This window comes from Tilletiaria anomala (assembly GCF_000711695.1).
Source record: "Tilletiaria anomala UBC 951 chromosome Unknown K437scaffold_49, whole genome shotgun sequence".
Classification (NCBI taxonomy): Eukaryota; Fungi; Basidiomycota; class Exobasidiomycetes; order Georgefischeriales; family Tilletiariaceae; genus Tilletiaria; species Tilletiaria anomala.
Window position 1 is genome coordinate 73,497 of NW_013546973.1, and position 17,509 is coordinate 91,005.

The following is a 17,509-nucleotide window of genomic DNA, read 5'->3' on the forward strand; positions in this document are numbered from 1 at the left end:
GCTATATTGACACGATGAGCTTGTGCTTTGGAACTATGATGATCGCTTGACTGTATACGCGTGATGCTCTGGGCACTCGAAGTGGATATGACGGGGTCTTCAATGGCGCATTCCTTCTACATATGGTTACATATATCAGCGCAGCCTCCCAGCTTCTTGCGGCTCTTGCTTGCCGCTGAATGATCGTTGGCGGCTGCTTGCTAGACGCTGATGAGATGCGTCAGGCGCTGACCAGCGCCCTTGCACCAAAGGGCCTGCAAATTTTGTGCATGTTCGAGTTGAATGCCCTAGCGGGCACTACACACGGTAACGTACTCCAGAGCTCGGCACAGCTCACCCACTGCCGAAGGTGCACGAGGAGAGGGCAGCTCGCACCAGAAGAATGACGTGTGACATCATCATCGGTTCAAGTGCAACGGTGATCGCAATCCCATCCGGGGGGGGGGGGGTTTAAAAATAAATATATTAGCACAAGTTATCTAATCGCCGCCGTATCCGCCATAATCTGGGCAAATCCCTACTTTGATTACAAATTCTTCCTCTTTCCCATAAATCAACATGAAGGTGAGCGGTTGAGCCACAGCCAGGGCGTATAGAGCAGTACAGGAGTCCATGGGTAACCGGATGGTTACAAAGTGTGCGAGATCGGGCTGCAGCATGCATTACAAGCCAAGAGAGCAAGAACGTCTATAAGATGCAAGCAGACCCAACGATCACGTTCCAATACTCAATCGTCTTCTCTCACTCTCTGAAGACCGCAGTTTCAAACATGCTTCTGCCTGCTGAACCACCTGAATGGCGAAAGGACAGCGGCACGCAGCGGTGCGAAGCTCATTCCGCCGTGCACGCGGAAGAACCAGTAAAGCAGGAAGCTAGCGAAGATGTTGAGGATGCAGAAGCCAAGCAGAATGCTGAATGCGCCGTAACGGAAGTTGTAGGGCTGCAAGCGGCTCGAGGTTCGTAATCGTCAGTCTCCAAGTCTCAATCGACAAAAGGGCATGCACGCAGGACGTACCGCGTTCAGCGAGCTTAAGAACATGTCTCCGCTCCTGTATGGACAGTAGCCGCAACCGGCTGTCGCATTGACATCCTCAATATAACCACCTGCAGCCTGCGCCCACTCGCCCGCGTAAGCACCACATGACTGACCGGGGGGAGGGTCGAAGCGGTACGTGTCGGGTTCGTCGCAGACCACGGGCACGCCGGCGAGGATGTTCGCGACTTGACCGCGTATGTAGTAGGCAATAGGATTCGTCCAGTAGACCTGCATTCAATTTCGCGCCGCAGAAGTTCGTTATGTGAGAATTCCCAACTCTTTGGTTTTAGCGAGTAACCGTTCAAGCTCACCGATTTCCAAGGCTGCGGCAACTGCGTCTGCGGGACCATGACACCATTGACGATGGCCAGAATGGGCAGGATGAAAGGCAATAGGTTCGAAGCAGTCACCGGGGTCGGAGAGGAGGCCGCAAGCATGATCGAGAACACGATTTCGAAAATGCTGTTCGTCGAAAGAAGGCGCTGCGTATGTAAGAACAACAGACATGACACAGGTTGAATTCGTTCGGCACGCACTTGATCAACAAAGTCATAAGGTAAAAGTAACCTGCCGTAGAGGTAGATTGCGAGTAGAACGGCAGGAAAAAGCTCGTTAAAAAGTAAATGATCGAAGCGATCACCGCGATGGGCAGCGACGTGATGATGAACGCTGCAACCAGTGCCCACCATGCTGAGAGGAGTGGCGACAAGAGAAGAGTGTCAGCGTACATGTCTCCTACACCAATCAGCCAGCTATAGATGGGACTCACCGAACGTCTTTGACGGAGACTCTCTTGCCTCAAAAATGATGCGTAACTCGAAGAATTTTGCACTGCATTTACAGGAGGACGGAAAACGTCAGCTGCACTCCTTTCACGCAACGCTCAAGACTCTTGACGAACATAATCGCATTGATGACTGCTGGGAAGTTGAGAATGACCAAGAATACGACGAAAGCCCGGTTCTGCAAGTCACGCGAGCTGTTGCCAACGTGAGCGAATGCGCCACCTGCAACAAAGCCAACGACAAAGTTGGAGAAGAGCACGCCGTAGGCATACGAGGAATCGCGCCAAAGGTCTCTGAATTGTCGCTTTGTAACCTCGGTCAGCTGCACCCAAGCACTTGCTGAGAATTCGCGCGTAGCCCTTGAATCCTCCACAACCGGACGGGATCGGCGTTGTTGGTTCTCGTTATCGATCCACTCTCTGAGTTGCTTGCATTCTTCAGAAACGAGCCAGCGTTCGTTCCACTGCATTCCGTCGCCACGCACACTGGAGACCGTCTCGAGTAGGTATTCAGCCACGTTAGCATCAGGAGGGCAGTATTCACCGCCGTGAGACTCGAAGTACTCGCGCACGACGTTCGAATTGCGGTGCGAGTTGATTACGGTCGAGTCGCCGATCGGCCCAGCGTAAGTCAGGCGCCCCTCGTTCTGGAGCAAAATGACGTCGTCGAAACTTTCAAAAAGCTCAGAGGATGGCTATGTATGGGGGGCATGGATGCTGTCAATTTCTGCGCGATCACATCGACCAGAAAGAAGATGGCGTGATTTACCTGGTGGATCGTGCAGAGAATGGCCTGGCCATCCTCAGCAAGGCGACGGAGCAAGCGGCCGATCGACGCAGCACCTGCTGAGTCAAGGCCACTGGTAGGTTCATCGAGGAAAAGCAGCAGATCAGGCTTGCTAGCAAGCTCAACAGCAATGCTGACTCTCTTCCGGCGCTCTACGTTAAGTCCAGCTCCAGGCATGCCAATCACCGCATCTTGAAGATCTGTTAGCTCAAGCAATTCGATGGCTGCCTGCGCGTCCTTAAGCTTCTGCTCGCGGGATACTTCCGCCGACTGTCGCAACAGAGCGGCAAACTCAATCGCTTCGCGGACTGTCTGAGTGCCGACATGGATGTCGCCTTGAAGAACGAAGCCAGTCGATTTTTGGAAGCCTGGGCCAAGAGGTTTTCCGTCGACGAGGACCTCACCATTGAACTTACCCGCCACAGCGCGCTGCGACAGCGCACACATAAGAGTTCTAGAGTGCGACGGGCGGTCAGCATCCATCAGTGCACTGTCGGGTATTGGAACTCACGTTTTACCAGCTCCGGATGCACCCATGAGAGCTGTCATACGCCCAGGACGGACCAAGCCATCAACATTTTGCAAAAGCTTGCGACCAGAGTCGAGCTCGAGATTGACATTTCGCCATGTGAAGATTGGCTTGCTTTCGTACCTTACCAGCCTGGACAAACTGGGCTTGATGGTCTCTGCTGCTTTTGCCTCCCCCTCGCCACACTCGATGCCTGCGACTGGAGAAGGCAGGCGCGTACGGTTAGGAGAGGTGGGACTTGTGTTAGAGGCCACCTTTTCGACTTTGATATCCATAGGACGGTTAGATGAACGGAGTTGTCTCTTGGTGCGCTTGGTGCGCGCAAAGACGTTGACGCCACCAGCGCCTTGGAAGTCGAAGATCTCGGAGAAGATGACGGTGAGAATGAGATATAGGAAGGTGAAGCCGATGACAGCGCCGAGCGAGCGACCAATGTGACCCGTTGAGTAGCCGTAAGAGGTTTGAAGATACGCCTCCGGGTCCACGGTGAGCGAGCCGGCGGTCGCACCCGCCAGCGCACAAGTCTGATAAGCAGGGTTGCGCACCTCGTTGAAGGGAACGATATGTGCAGGTGAGCATTCGATCGGGTAGCGGAACTCATTTGCCATGAATCCTTCGAACGCATAGGAGGTTGCATTAATCCATGAAAGGAACACGGTCCAGTTCATCATGTTACGCGGAAGCACGTAGCCAGAGAAGACGATCGACACGTTCAAAGCCAACGCCGAGAAGCGAATCGCCTCGTTGAAGCTGGGTGAAAGTGCAGCAAAAAGCCTGTACAGCGCAGTGACTGTAGAGTGGGAAGGCATCAGTTATCAGGCTCGCTTGAGAGCCAAAAGCTGAGTAATGAGACTCACATGAGTACGCTGACAGGAAGACAAAGATGAAATACAGCCAAAAGCCACCCGCGCTCACACGGAGGTGCGCAAGGAAGTAGGTGATGACCGAAGTGAGCGTTGCAAACAATACTAAAAGAGGGATATCGACGAGTGCGCGAGAGATGACGATCGCAGACGGATGAGCGAAGGCAAACTGTTTGTGGCGGAATAAGATGGGACGACCAGAAACGGCTTCGAAAGCTTCTGATAGCTGCAGCCACCCTACGAAGAGAGTCGAAAAGAGAAGGATACCGCCGCGCATGAACGTTCCGGAGCTGTCGAAAGGCTGATTGTAGAAGAGTGAGGAGATCATGAGAGAGACGCCGATCACGGTGATAATCTTGGTCTGCAACTCCTCGCGTGCAGCAAGCTTAATCTGTATTTGACGGACGATCGTCGCCTTGATCTGCTCCCAAAATGAAACCGTGTAGGAGGACCCTTTGCGCACGCCCTGGTTTTTCTCGTCGCGAACAATGGCCTTCAGTTGCTCTGCCTCTTCACTCTCGCTGTCGCGCACTTGCTGCATGTATTCCTCGTACTCCTTCTCCAATTTGGAATAGAGCTCGCTGTTCTTCCAAGCTTGCTCACGCTGTGCGGCAGTGCGTGGAGCGCTGTTCTCGAAGCCTTCTCTGAACTCCATCTGCAGAGGGTCCGTGACAGCGGTGACAAAGTCGGCTGTGGTCTGACGCGCACCGGCAAAGTAGCCTAACTCTTCAAAGTATCGCCTCGCCTGTTCACGAGGGCCATAGTAGATGCAGCGTCCCTTGTCGATCACGCATACGCGGTCAAAGAGATTGTAGATGCTCTCAGAGACCTGTGGAAGTATCAAAAAAGTGTCAGCTCTTGCTCCACGCTTCATCTGCGTGTGTCAAACGCACCTGGTAGAGCGTAGCAATGGACGTGCGCTTGCTCAGGTCGGTAATGATTTTGAGCGAACGGGCATACTCGAGGGCGGTGGAAGCATCGAGACCTCGTGTTGAATTGTCCGATGCGATGACCGCGGCACGTGTAGCCAAGCCTTCTGAGATGGTGACACGCTTGCGCTCTCCACCAGAGATGCCACGAACAGCTGCGCCGCCGACAATCGTGTCACGGACATGCGACATGGCGAACTGCGTCACAGGACGCAACAATGGAATGTGAGCACGGACTTGGGGTCTCCATCAGTAGCAAATACGCACCATCTTGAGCAATACATCGATGAGCGTCTCGATGAACACGCTTCTGCTCTCGCCGTCGACCCGCGACTTTTTGTGAGGAACCTTGGTCCTGAGCGCAAAGCGCAGTGTCTGTGCGACGGTGAGTGTGGGGAAGTGCGTGTCTTCCTCGTCAATGAAGATGACTTCGCCTCTCATCTTGCGCGCGACCTCTTCCTGGTCAAAGCCACCGTAGGTTAGTGAGCCGGTGCGTGAGAGGTTCGAAGCAAGATTTGACGTCAAGGCACGCAGGGTCGTGGAGCAGCCTGAGCCGGGACGACCGAGGACAAGGAGCATTTCAGATGGGCGCAGAATGCCCATATGGCCTTGCAAGATTGGAGTAGGCGCTGATTCACCGAAAGGTTTAGATTTTCTGAGCTTGGAGAGGCCCGAAATGAGGAAATAAAGGATGTTCAACGGATCCCGCCATGCCGTGTTACCGATGGCAACGGGCAGCGTTTTTACAAAAACGCCGCCTCTTGTACCTGGCGGCGCGTATACGTCGAGATTACGCCATGCAACGCCAACTGGTTTGTGATGTGTGTTCTTGCCTTCAGATTCGGCCTGCGCTTGTCGAGTGAGGATAAAGTTGCGCAAATCGAACACTTCAGCTTTTTCATCCTTGCGATCTTCAGGTTGAGCTTCGATATCCTCGCCCCGGCCTGGAGCATGGGACGTGCTGCTCATGTTACGACTGAGCCGGCTCTTGCTCTGCTGATGGGTTATTCCCTTGCCCGCCAGCTGACTGCTGTGACTGATGGTGCGCACAACCTCTTCGAATTCAACTCTCGCACGTGGGATATCAACGGTTTCGCTGCGGCTTTCACCCCAGTCGCCCCGAGACTGCGTTGGGCGTAATTCTGTATGGGTCACGTCGTCAGCGGCGGGTGCGTAAATCGGCGCCTCCATAGAGTCATGTTGTTCCTCTCGTGCACTCTCTGCGTGTGAAGGAGGTTCATATCCAGAGATGGGACTGATCACGTTCGAGGCGACGACGCTAGCCTTGTGGGCTTCAGCCGCTGCTTCTGTCGATGTCATGGTTGCCGATGTTACCCAGAGGCGTACAGGAAATTGCTGCGAGTTGCAAGCCGTTCAAATCTGTGAATCAAAATGAGGAAGATGGTGAATGAGACCAACCTGATTGCCGTCTAGCAAGCGCAGATGACAAGAGCGAGATGGAAGATGCTCGGCGATGCTTCGACGATGGTCTTATATTTCAGGCGGTCCGCCCGCTCTGCTCGTCGATACAAATAAGTTAGGAGAGGTAGGGTAGAGGTAGTCCACATGACAACAACTGTCCAGTATATTGTGCCACAGTCGCTGATACGGACGTTGGCCACGGTGACGTAGCGATGATTGCGAAAAGGGTGGGCAACCTTAGAGGCACCAGGTGCGAAAAAATCGGCTGGGGGCAGAGCCTGGGGAAACAAGGTACAAAACCGGGGATCCTGCAATCAGGAACCTGAGATGTTCCAGATATGCTCCGCATGTAAGGGAGATTCAACGTTTGCAACATTCTTTGATATGCTGCGTATTGTGGCAGCAGCAACCTCGCTTAGGCCTGCCGATGACTGTTCTAAAAAAACTTGCTTGGCAAACATAATAATCATCTGCTGTCTTTGGTAAGAGTAGGTTGTTTGATGACTCGAATTAAAACCCATGCATGCCTAATCTCAAATGGGGAATCGAAGTGCCATTTCGGGGGGAAAAGAAAGAGGAGCCACGAGATCCGTGGGATTCGCGAAAATCTGCCTGCCTTGCATACGTCCGGCAGCGCCGAGCTAAGCGCCAAGATTGCGCCGTTCGGCGTTTACTGGTCGGTATTATCCCGTAGCTGCTTTAGGTAATCATCTGGCATTTGCCACGTGTTGATTCGATGACTCGACAGAATGTGATACCTTGATATGGCAGCAGACGGAGTCTGTGATTCGCCAAAACAGCTGGCACAGCACTAGTGCCATTCAAATTGGCACTCGGCAGTCACAAACCAGAACCTTGGGCTATGTCCATGTACATGAGAGTGGCACGTGACGAAAGGCCTTCATCAATTTGGTGAATCGTTCCGTTCGTGGTAGTCGTTAAAGGCGGTAGTCCGGTGCGAGGCCGTTCAAAGGGGGATGGTGTGAAGCGTCCATGGTTCTCACACTGTTCTCACTTCTGTACGGCAGTTGACTCTTTCATCAAGTTCCTGGTCGAAAGCCTGCAGAGCGCAGCGTCATCATCAGCCATCTCAGGTGCCATATCTCATCCACTTTCCAATTCTGTTTGAGAAACTGTGATGGGGAAATGACCCTGGCACAAGTTAGGGTTATATACTAAATTCATGTCGAGGGGCAATAGGGTCCGAAACTCCTGTCTGTTTGTCAGTGGTTAGTGAGTCCGTGACGTCGTCAGTGGGGTGTCGTCTTCCGTGGCTCCGTGCAACAATGGAAGTCTCTTTTGCCACGATGATATGCAAAGCGTCCTCTCTGAGAACATGTGAATATCTGTGGTATTTCCGAGAAAAGGTCCTGCTTCTGGTATCGTTCCTCCTAGTTGCCCTTCGGCTACTCTCGCGCTTGCTTTGAGCGAGGTGTAAAATTGGAAGATTATCAGCAAGCTTGGGGCTCTTTGCGCCGTGTCTCTGCTGAACGCCTTGCTCCGGGGCACAAAGGCGGGAAACAGAGCCTCTGATTGTGCTCGTTCATTTGCGGAAGGCTTGCTGTACATTTCAGCCTAGTAATGCGTTCGTAAAGCATGCCAGCCGGGCACGAGAGTCGTAGCATCTCTTATTTAAACACGTCCGCCATCATTTCCTCTACCTCCTTCTTGTGCCATTTGCTCACTCCGACAGCGGGAACAGCGCACTCCTTACGGCCGCGGTATGCAAGCCTGAGGCCGCTGGCACCTACCTCATCCAGCAGGGCTTGCAAGCGCAACGAGACGTGCACCCAGGCGCCTTGGTTGCGCGGCTCCTCTTGCGCCCAGACGATATGCGGACCTGAGGCGTTCGAGCCAACTTCGGAAGCAGCAGCGAAAAGATGCTTGTAGCGTCCCAGGACTGACCGGAGCTGTTCGAAGGGGAAGGGGCTGAGCTCCTCCAGTCGCACAAGCGCGACATGCTCGTCAAGCTTCATCGCTGCACGCTGCTCGACGAGCGTATAGTAGTGCTTGCCTGAGCAGAGCACCATCTTCTCGACCTGGCTTGCGTCTGCAGAGAAGCGCGGATCGTCGAGCACGGACTGGAAACGTGTACCGGGGGCAAAGTCCTGAAGTGTCGACGCTGCGTGGGGCGAGCGCAGCAGGCCCTTGGGTGCCGCGATGATCAATGGCTTGCGGTAATTGCGTTTCATCTGCCGGCGCAGAGCATGGAAGTACTGCGCTGGTGTTGTGGGGTTGATGAAAGGCAAGGAAGGAGAGTAAGGGAGCGACGACGAGCCTACTACGTGACCCGGTGGCTCGAAGGGGTCGTTACACAGCTGCAGGAAGCGCTCAATGCGGCAGGACGAATGTTCTGGGCCCGCGCCATCGAAGCCGTGCGGCAGAAGAAGCGTGAGCGCGGATTGCTTGAGCCACTTTGCTTCACCACCAGCGATGAAGGTGTCGATGATGACTGCGGTTCAGACTCATTCGTAAGTTGGCCGTTCAGAACACTAAATAAATTCCCTCCTCACCTTGCGCGCCATTAAAGAAGTCGCCAAACTGGGCCTCCCATATCGGCAGAACATCCGGCCTATCCCAGCTGACCCCGACTTCGAAGCCTAGAACAGCCTCTTCGCTGAGAGATGAGTTGGCCAGCTCTAGTCTGCCTTGTGGTGGCTTTGCAGTCGAGCTTGCAGCAAGGTCCGCAAGATTCAGTGGTACGTGGATCGATTCAGTCTTCTGATCCACTAACGCAGCGTGACGCTGCGAGCTATCGTAAGGAAACAGGTCAGTGTCAAATGATATTCCATCGTTGAAAATAGTGTGCGTACAGTGCTTTAATCACTCACAAGGTTCCGCGTTGCACATCTTCTCCACTCAATCTAATGTGGGTGCCTTCGGAGAGCAAACTACCGAAAGCGATCGCCTCGGCTGTCGCCCAATTGATGCCCTTTCCTTCTTTGAGGCTCTCCACTCGTTGCTTGATATGCCTGTTAAGCCGAGAGTGCAGATTCTGGGCAGCTCAGAGAAAGAGGAAAGAGCCAAGTGTGTAAGCTTCTAGCCACGCAATAACTGCTAGCATCGCTTACTCACGAAGCCGTCCGGCACTGCAACAGATGCCTCGCCGATGCTCCTCGCCACGTCCGGCTCTAGACCCGTCTCTGGCTCATGTACAGCGTCCGTACTGGTCGGCCAGACGCATACGCTCCACTTCCCTTGCAGGTGGTCCGCTGTCGGATCGTACTGATCCGTCTCGGCGAGAGCCGCTTCCATCTCGCCTACCCGCTTTAGGCGTAGCGTAGAGGCCTCGTCGGCGCTGAGGATGCTTTCCGACTGTTAGTGTCAAGATGCACTTGGTCAGCATGCAGACTCACGCAAATGCGGTCGAACCATGCAAGAAAAGACCAAAAGCAGAAGGACTCACAAGCAAACGATGTTCGTAGGCCTCCGGGACGCTTGCCCTCGACGCAATCTTCTCGTACATCTTTGGCTGCGTGAAGCGTGGTTCGTCCAACTCACTGCCACCATCAGAGCATGTGCCAGGTATTCTCGTCAGCGCAACAGTCCCGTTCCAGCCGCCATGGAAGCGAAGACACGGAGCTGTTGGACTCACTTGTGTCCCCACCGCCTGTACGTAATCAGATCCACGATGACATCGCGCCTGAACCGCATGCGCATCTGCACCGCGATCTTGATGGCCTTGACAACCTCCTCGGGATGGTCTCCGTTGACATGCAGCACGGGTGCACCAATCATCTTGGCGATGTCCGACGCGTAGAGCGAGCTGCGCGCTGCAGTGCTCGGTGTCGTGTAGCCAATATTGTTGTTGACGACCAGATGGATCGACCCGCCGACGTTGTAGTGCGGTAGCTCGGAAAGGCCGAGCGACTCCATCACAATGCCCTGCCCCGACATAGCTGCATCGCCGTGGATCTGGACACAGAGGACATCGTCGCCGAGTCGCGCGACGCCTTTGTCGCTGTCGGAAGCGCTGAGCTTCCCGAACGTCTGCCGTGCCCGCGCCTTACCCATGGCGACGGGGTTGACGGCCTCCAGATGCGACGGGTTCTGCAGCATGCAGATCTTGATGTCCTTGTCGCCGTATCGCAGCGTCGGCTCGTGCACGAGGTGCGAAAGCACATCAGCCGTTGCGCCAGCCAGTTCATGCCCCGTCATCGAATCCACGGTCGGGATTTCAGATCCGCCGCGCATCTTATGGAAAAGCGATGGCAGCGGCATGCCGAGCAGCTCGGTTAGTAGAGACAGACGGCCGCGATGGGGCATGCAGAGCACGACAGAGGAGATGCCGGCTACACACGTTGATACAGAAGAGAGATCAGTCCCACCAGAAAAGGAGAAGACGCTGGACCGAGAACGCACCTTCTGCGCTCTTTCGGAAAAGCATATCCAGAGCTGGCAGCGTGCTCTCGGCACCTTCATTTCCATACCTCTTAACATTTGGGAAGCGTTGCGCCAAGAAGCGATCGAGTACCTCGCTTCTTGTCATCAGTTCCAGGCATCTCCGCTTCTCGTCTTTGCTGAGCGGTGCGTGCGTGTTGACGTCCTCAAACAGGTCCATGATGTAGTTACGCACGCCTTTCATGCCCGTGTGCATGAACTCGACGGAGAGCTTGTCCACATAGACTTTCCGCAGCCACTCGGTGATCTCGGCGATACTCCGCATGCCGGTACCGGCCTGAGCTTCGGAATCAGCGAAGACTGGCGGCATGCGTAGGATCCCTGACGTGTCGTACCTCTCGGCATGGCCTTGCTTCGACTCCAGGAGGCCGTACCGTTCAACACTGAGCGCGCGTACCGTATCTTCGCGCGGCATCAGGTCGAGCGGGTCGATGAGCGCTGCGCGGTGCGCATGCCGGCGGACATTGTCGACGTACCGCAGCAGGGGCGCGTTAGCGTTGCGATTTGCGAGCTCTTCTGGCGTGTCTGCGATTCCAAGATCGAGTCTGTGCATGAGTGATTGTGAAGTAGCCGGTGCAGCACTCCAACTCACAGTCCTCAATCGTGAGCGCCGGAGGAGGGAGGAAGCCAAAAGCGCCTTTGCCTGCGTACGAGCGGCTTGCCGTAACCCTTCCACAAGCTCGCCCAACAATGCTGCTGTTGCCTGCGGCGAGGCGACATGCGCCTCGCATTCGGTTGGTGAGCAGCATGGCGGCGCGACCCCCAATTGGCGAGTTCGAAGACGGATAGCAGATAAAGGAAGGATCCTGATTCAACGACTTGTCATGCAGATGCCTGGCCCAGGAGACAAGCTGGAGATGAAGGTAGCGAGTCCACCATATCCATACGGGGGGGACCCTATGCAGGAGCATGCTCAGTCCAGTTAAGGCGCGAGCTCGCGAGTGTTGCTTGCGGTGATATTGATTGTGGCTCCTCTCCTGAGATACCCACGCGCCCACACAATTGGGAGTGGGGCCGCGGCAATGCACAAGCTGTCAGCTGCGTTTTGCATTACATGATGTTGTTGCGAGCGTGGCGGGTGAGAGCGGGCCAATGACACAAGTGCAGAGGCAGAGGCACTCTCTAGAAAGGCAGGCACAGAGACTGGTTATATCCATAAAGTCTACGCGCTTTACAGGGCATATACCTTAGTTGACCATGGGCGATAAGGTGCCTGGCGGGTGTGCCAATGGTGGGGCCCCACACCGTGGCAGAGGTGAATGCTTTGCGTCACCTATTCCTTGCCGACCGACCATCTTCAGAGCGTATGGCGCTGCACGCCTGCCGGTGCGATACCTCATAACCCTAAGAGTGGGTGGTTGATTACTACTTTTCGAATGGTGAACACCATATTGGACACATCGTTTCGTTCTCATCTCTTCATCGGCTTTACACCCAGTCGTCGGCGGCCTACGTCAAAACAGGTGTGAATTCAGAATTCATATTGCTCTTACTTCGTATAGTACAGATTGAAAGTATTAGATGTCCATCGTGCTCTCGCGTAGTCTTGAGTCTCACACAACCACTGTCCTCCGCGGCCCGAGCGAAACGCCAGCAAAGAGGCTGCCCAGATCGACATACTTCCGCCCGCTCTTCTCGAGGTACTGCTTGACGACATTGCTCAACGTCCCCACCAGTACCTTGTGTTGGCTGAGCACCTGCGCGGCCGTGCCAGGATGCTTGAGCTCCTCAGCGCTCTGCTGAAGCGCCTCGCCGTCAAAGAGGTGCGCATAGTAGCTCAGCTGTGTGTATAGCGCCTTGTCACTGTACACCTGCACCGCCAGCCCATGGCACCCGGGCGCAAGGCAGCGCTTAGCATACACGCCCGTCAGGCGCGACTTCAGTCCGCAGCCACTGTCGCTGCACACCATCCAGCCGGCGTAGTACGTCGCGATGTGCTCTGCGATACGCTGCTGCAGTTGCAGCCCCAGTGAGGGCAGCGGGATGCGCGATCTGCACTCGGACCGCGGGCAGCGCAGATGGTCGCCGGCCATGATGCGCTTTTGGTGCGCGCGGAACAAACCCGCGAACGCGATTGTGTCCCCACATGCTCGGCAGTGGAACTCCAGTGGCCTGCAGTCCTTAAACCGCTCTTCCGCTGTCATCTGACTGTCGAGCGTGCTGAAAGCGGCTGAATCTCTGTCCATAGCTTCGGACGTGACGTATGCGTAGCGACTAGTGTCCAAGCCGAGGCACTCTGCTAAGCGTGCCTTGTCCGTGCCTTCGATGCTCTCGCACAACCTCTCGATAGGCGGCAGAACCTGAAGTGAGAGGTAGTGCTCGTAGTCGATGACGAGTTTCGACTCTGCGCGTCTCAGCTCATCTGGGTGGAAGGCCCTGTCGGCTTGTGCGCTCTTCGTCAAGGCGGCATTGCCCTCGGGCTTGCAAAAGATGTAGGGAATAACATCTCCGGAGCGCGCGCTGCTCCCTTTCGCTTTCATGCGCAGCGCCACCTGGACGTGAGGCTGCGACTTGGCGTCCGGGTAGTCCTCTGGGTTCTTGCCCAGTCTCTTGTAGATGATGAATGCATCCAAAGGAAGTTGAGAGCTTCGCACGTCTTTGCCAAGCTTGCGCAGGAACTCGTGCACGTTTTCGATGACAACCTCGGTCGGCTCTCCGGAGAGGACTTGATCCAGTACGTATCTGCAGCGAGCGAGAAAGGTATCAGTCAGACCGTTGCATGTATGGCATGATTCAACGCACAGCAAAAACTCACGCTGAAGCATCCTTGGACAGCATCGAGTATTCACGACGCTTCATGTCGAGACCCTTGATTTCCTTTGTCATTTTGCCATCATCCTCGATCTTGAGCGCAGCATACTTCTTCTTCTGCAACAGCAGCATGCGCTGGAAGACAGCGTCAATGTCGATCTCGAGCAGCCGGTACCGCTTGTTGACCGCCTTCTTGAACTCGCGTCCGATCTTGATTGCCTCCGCATACTCGGTTACATTCGTGTTGATCATGACACTGTCTGTGTCACCGTAGATAACCTCGAGTGAAAGTGATTCGGCAAGCTCCCTGGTCTGCGTGAGGATCTCACGACCTTTGAATGTGGTCAGCGCAGCGAGCGGTCTGGCGTAGAAGCGACTGTTTTCGAAACCGAGACAGCCGTACATGCTGTTGGCTGTGAGCTTCAGCGCGAGCTGCTTGACGTTCCACTGCGCAAGGCTGGCCGCGGATGCTTTCTTGTCTTTCATCAGTCCCTTGACGTCCCGACGCTTGTCGACGAGCTTCGCGATGAGTGTCGGCAGAACTCCGCGTTCGACGTCCGATGAGGGAATGTCGGGAATTGCGTCCACGTCGGCAAAGGCAGGTCCAGCGCGCACGACCGTTGTAAAGTCAATGTTGAACTCTTGGATAATGCTCGGGTAGAGCGAGTTGAAGTCCATGACCAGCACAAACTTGTCGCAGAGACCTTTCTTGGGTTCAAAGACAAGACCACCCTTGAACTTGTCTTTCTTGCTTGAGCCTTGCGCATCTGCACCCTCCTCGGCACCCTCCTCGGCGGCTTTCCTGGCAGCACCTCGCTTGTCCTTCAAGGAGAGCTTGTCTGGACAGATGTACTTTTTCTCGTGGAAGTCATGAAGCAGAATGTATTCATTGCGCTCGGCGCGTCCACCGTTGAGTGTCCTGTTCCAACTATTGCCAGCAATGTTGGTTAGCTGCTTGGTGAGGGGGAGGATCTGCACCTTGCACGCGATCGCCATCTGCAGCCACGTATCCATGTCGTTGTGTGCGAGGAAGAGCATGACTTGCTTCGCGTCTTCGCCAACAAAAACACCTGCTGTCTCGTCGGGATCAATATCCTCCCGCTGGATCCCAAGATGTGTCCCTGCCATTTCTGTGAGCGACCATGTTGTGGATGTAATCATGCTCTGTCATTGAAAGACATTGAACGTATCAGTACTTGCAGACCCCCAAGACGCAAGCCGATTTCCTCACCTTCCCACAATCGCTGGCCAGATCCAACACAAGTCGACCGGCCAAGAGAGGCACATTAAAGTTTTGCCGCAGTGGTGGCCATTTTGGCCTTCGCAGGCGGCCAATTTGGCTCCAGTGCGCAGCCTTGAGGTCTCGCATCCTGTGTAGGAGGACATCGAGCGTGACGCCAACGAGCTCGTGGCCAAGAATTACATCCGGATCCACAGACCTGATATGGGCTGCGAGTTCACAGCAATAAAAGTTAGTGAACAATCTCGTCGGTCACGGCAGAGGCGAACGCACCGAGCAGTGCATTGAGAAGTCCTCGCTCGTACTTGATTGCGACCATCTTTGTCTTGGACATTCTGGACATCTGCTCGAATCCGCTCGGAAATTTGGCTCCAAGCGCGCGGACAAAGGTGTGAAGGCTTGACGGCACCTTTTCGAGCGGCGTTGTGTCCTCGATACCGTAGTTGATCCAGGTCCGTGCGCTTGCACAGAGGATCTCTTTCTTGTTCTCTTTGACATTGACCACCGTGCGCAGGCTCAGACTCATGACGTTGAGGGGCGGTGTCTCCTTTGGCGCTAGGCTGTCACTGTCTGAGAAGGTGCTCACGCTCTTGGGCTCGTCTACGGTGAGCTCTAGCTTGCACCAGCTGATTGGAGTGCCAGTGTTTATGCTGGCACTCTCGAGCTTGAGCCAGCATGGGCCCATGATCCTGCGTTTGAGGACGAAGAGTTCAAAAGCAGACGTGTTGGTGCCAAAGACGCGCGAGAAGGTGTTGCCTGAAATGTCGAAAGGCAATGCAGGCTCATCGAAGCCATAGCGAACCTTGAGGTACTTAGACTCGCGAGGGACGTCAGAAAGCTCGAATGCATAGTCGCGTACAACCCAGCTGGAGATGAAAGAGTTGATGCCGTGCTGGCTGCGGATCGAGTCAAATTCATCAAAGACTTCGTCTTGCCAAGGCTCCTCCTCCTCTTCCATATCTTCGATGTCGTCTGTTGACTCGCCTTTGCGCTCGCGCTCCTTTCGCAGCTTTTTGCTTTCACGGATGGCCCTGCTCTGCTCCAGGCCTTTAAGTGCAGAATTGGAAGATCAGAACCGACAAGAATTGACGCGGACAATTGCTGCAACAACTCACCCTGCTCCTCCGGCGCTTTCTTAGGTAGGACGAACAGACAACGCTCCATGCCTTCGACCGCGACACAGCACGATACATACTGCCCCGTTTGCTTGGACCTGACCTTGCCAATGAGATAGACCTTATCGCCCTGCTCGAGGTGGTCCAACCAGTAGAAATGCACGGTGTTTGATGTCTGCTCAAAATATGTCGCTTTGGCGGTTGCGTCTTTATCGGCTGATCCTTCCCCTTCGTCATCTGAGATTTGTGGATCCGAGCTTGCAACATTCCCGGATCCATTCATGTTCATCTTGGCCGGATTGCCTTTCTTGTCAGCCTCATCTAGCTTCTCAGCCTGAACTAGACTTGCATGGATATCGCGCCAGCCAATGACGTTCGCCTTGGCGTTGCTCTGCTTGTGCGCTGTACTCTGTGGGCCATTCTTGCCTAAGCTTGGAGTTTTACTTTCATAGGCCTCAGTTTTGGTTGATGCAGGTGCGGAGACTTGGACTCTCGAGATGCGCATGTTAGAAGCAGCTGGCCGCGCCTTGCCCTCTGCTGCTTTGCGGATGGAGAGGATGGAATCCTCGTCGTCATCGTCGGAGAACTCCGGCGTGAGCGGCAAAGGTGGGATGTCGGAGATACTGGCTTGACGCGTGAAAGCAGATGTTTTGAGCTTCTTCGTCGGCAGTGGAGACGACGCAAGCCCCTCATGATCCCATGACGGCGAGCCGTAGTCCTTGCCGTCGAGGACGCGGACGTTGTGTTGCATAGGCGCATCAGCTGGTGACTCAACCGAGTCACTGCTCGGTAGCTCTTCTGTATGCGGGCTGGAAGATGTAATGGTTGCCACATGCGTCGTTCTGAAGCGTTCAAATGCTGCTTCCTCATTTCGACGCTTCCTGGATGTGCTGTTGCCCGCCGGTGTGGAGGACGCTTTTGTAGTAGGCTTTGTCGGGCAGGTTCCACTTTCGAGGTCATTGAAGATATTACTCATGAAGTCATCATCCTGCGCAGCTGTATTCTGCTTCGCACCACCAAAGAGCGGTCGGGCGCTGCTGCCACCCCGTCCGAAAAGGCCAGAGCCTGTGGAGGGTGGCTTTCTGCTGTCCTTCTTTGCGCCTGCCGCCTTGACATAGTCATTCTGTTCCGCAAGGCTCCGCTTCCCCCTCCGAGACTTGGTTCCGAATGCTTCCAGCCGCACCTCGTCTTCTCCATCGCTCTCCTCTGAGCCTTCGCGCTCCCACTCTGGCGCCCCAGTATCGACGTACCCACCGCCGTCGTCGTCTACGATGAAGTTGTCTGTCATCATCCGACCGCGAACAATTGACTTGAATTCTTCGTCATTGACCTCGTCATAGAGATCGACATCCGAGTCGGAATCATCCTGCCAGCCAGTCAAATTGACCATGGCGGGTCAGAAGACCTGGCACGCGGCAGCAAGGGGATGCTTTCCCGGAGTCCTGGACGTGACTCACCTTTTGAGCAATCGATTCGCCTCTTCGCTTTGCTTTTAGCGCAGCAAGCGCGCTCATCCTAGACTTGCTTGCCATTTTGAGGCTCTGAGCGTGTTCGATGTATCAGCTGTGCTGCGAATAGCACGCGTGATCGGCTGCTGATGAGTCACAAAGGAGGGCAACATAGGAAGTGATGGATCGAGCAGCACGAATTGA

The 17,509-nt window shown here is 54.8% G+C and overlaps 3 protein-coding genes across 3 annotated transcripts; all 3 read right to left on the bottom strand.

Annotated features, from left to right (window-relative positions):
* Positions 1 to 540: 540 nt before the first annotated feature.
* K437DRAFT_286057 (uncharacterized protein) lies at positions 541 to 5,897 on the bottom strand (the record flags this gene model as incomplete). Its single annotated transcript, XM_013387427.1, has 11 exons — positions 541 to 1,264; positions 1,348 to 1,498; positions 1,573 to 1,726; positions 1,806 to 1,867; positions 1,938 to 2,515; positions 2,590 to 3,061; positions 3,119 to 3,299; positions 3,357 to 3,926; positions 3,994 to 4,828; positions 4,893 to 5,126; positions 5,196 to 5,897. The coding sequence occupies 11 exons, from the start codon at positions 5,895 to 5,897 to the stop codon at positions 968 to 970; spliced, it is 4,236 nt and encodes a 1,411-aa protein (XP_013242881.1). The 3' UTR covers positions 541 to 967.
* Positions 5,898 to 7,978: 2,081 nt separating this feature from the next.
* Positions 7,979 to 11,500, bottom strand: K437DRAFT_268701 (dehydrogenase E1 and transketolase domain-containing protein 1; the record flags this gene model as incomplete). The annotated part of the gene is made up of 8 exons (XM_013387428.1): positions 7,979 to 8,802; positions 8,864 to 9,102; positions 9,182 to 9,345; positions 9,426 to 9,665; positions 9,757 to 9,850; positions 9,946 to 10,642; positions 10,713 to 11,276; positions 11,344 to 11,500. The coding sequence occupies 8 exons, from the start codon at positions 11,498 to 11,500 to the stop codon at positions 7,979 to 7,981; spliced, it is 2,979 nt and encodes a 992-aa protein (XP_013242882.1).
* A 723-nt stretch (positions 11,501 to 12,223) lies between these two features.
* K437DRAFT_274495 (uncharacterized protein) lies at positions 12,224 to 17,446 on the bottom strand. The gene is made up of 6 exons (XM_013387429.1): positions 17,315 to 17,446; positions 15,858 to 17,223; positions 15,016 to 15,789; positions 14,734 to 14,951; positions 13,507 to 14,666; positions 12,224 to 13,433 (listed from the first exon to the last, which is right to left on the bottom strand). Exons 1-6 carry the CDS (start codon positions 17,387 to 17,389, stop codon positions 12,305 to 12,307), a joined length of 4,722 nt encoding a protein of 1,573 aa, XP_013242883.1. The 5' UTR covers positions 17,390 to 17,446; the 3' UTR covers positions 12,224 to 12,304.
* Positions 17,447 to 17,509: the final 63 nt, after the last annotated feature.

Coding starts and splice junctions, on each gene's coding strand:
- K437DRAFT_274495 (XM_013387429.1), bottom strand. CDS start 17,389: ATGGCAAGCAAGTCTAGGATGAGCGCGCTTGCTGCGCTAAAAGCAAAG. Junction 17,224..17,314: donor GCGAATCGATTGCTCAAAAG/GTGAGTCACGTC, acceptor ACTGGCTGGCAG/GATGATTCCGACTCGGATGT. Junction 14,952..15,015: donor ACTTCTCAATGCACTGCTCG/GTGCGTTCGCCT, acceptor GTGAACTCGCAG/CCCATATCAGGTCTGTGGAT.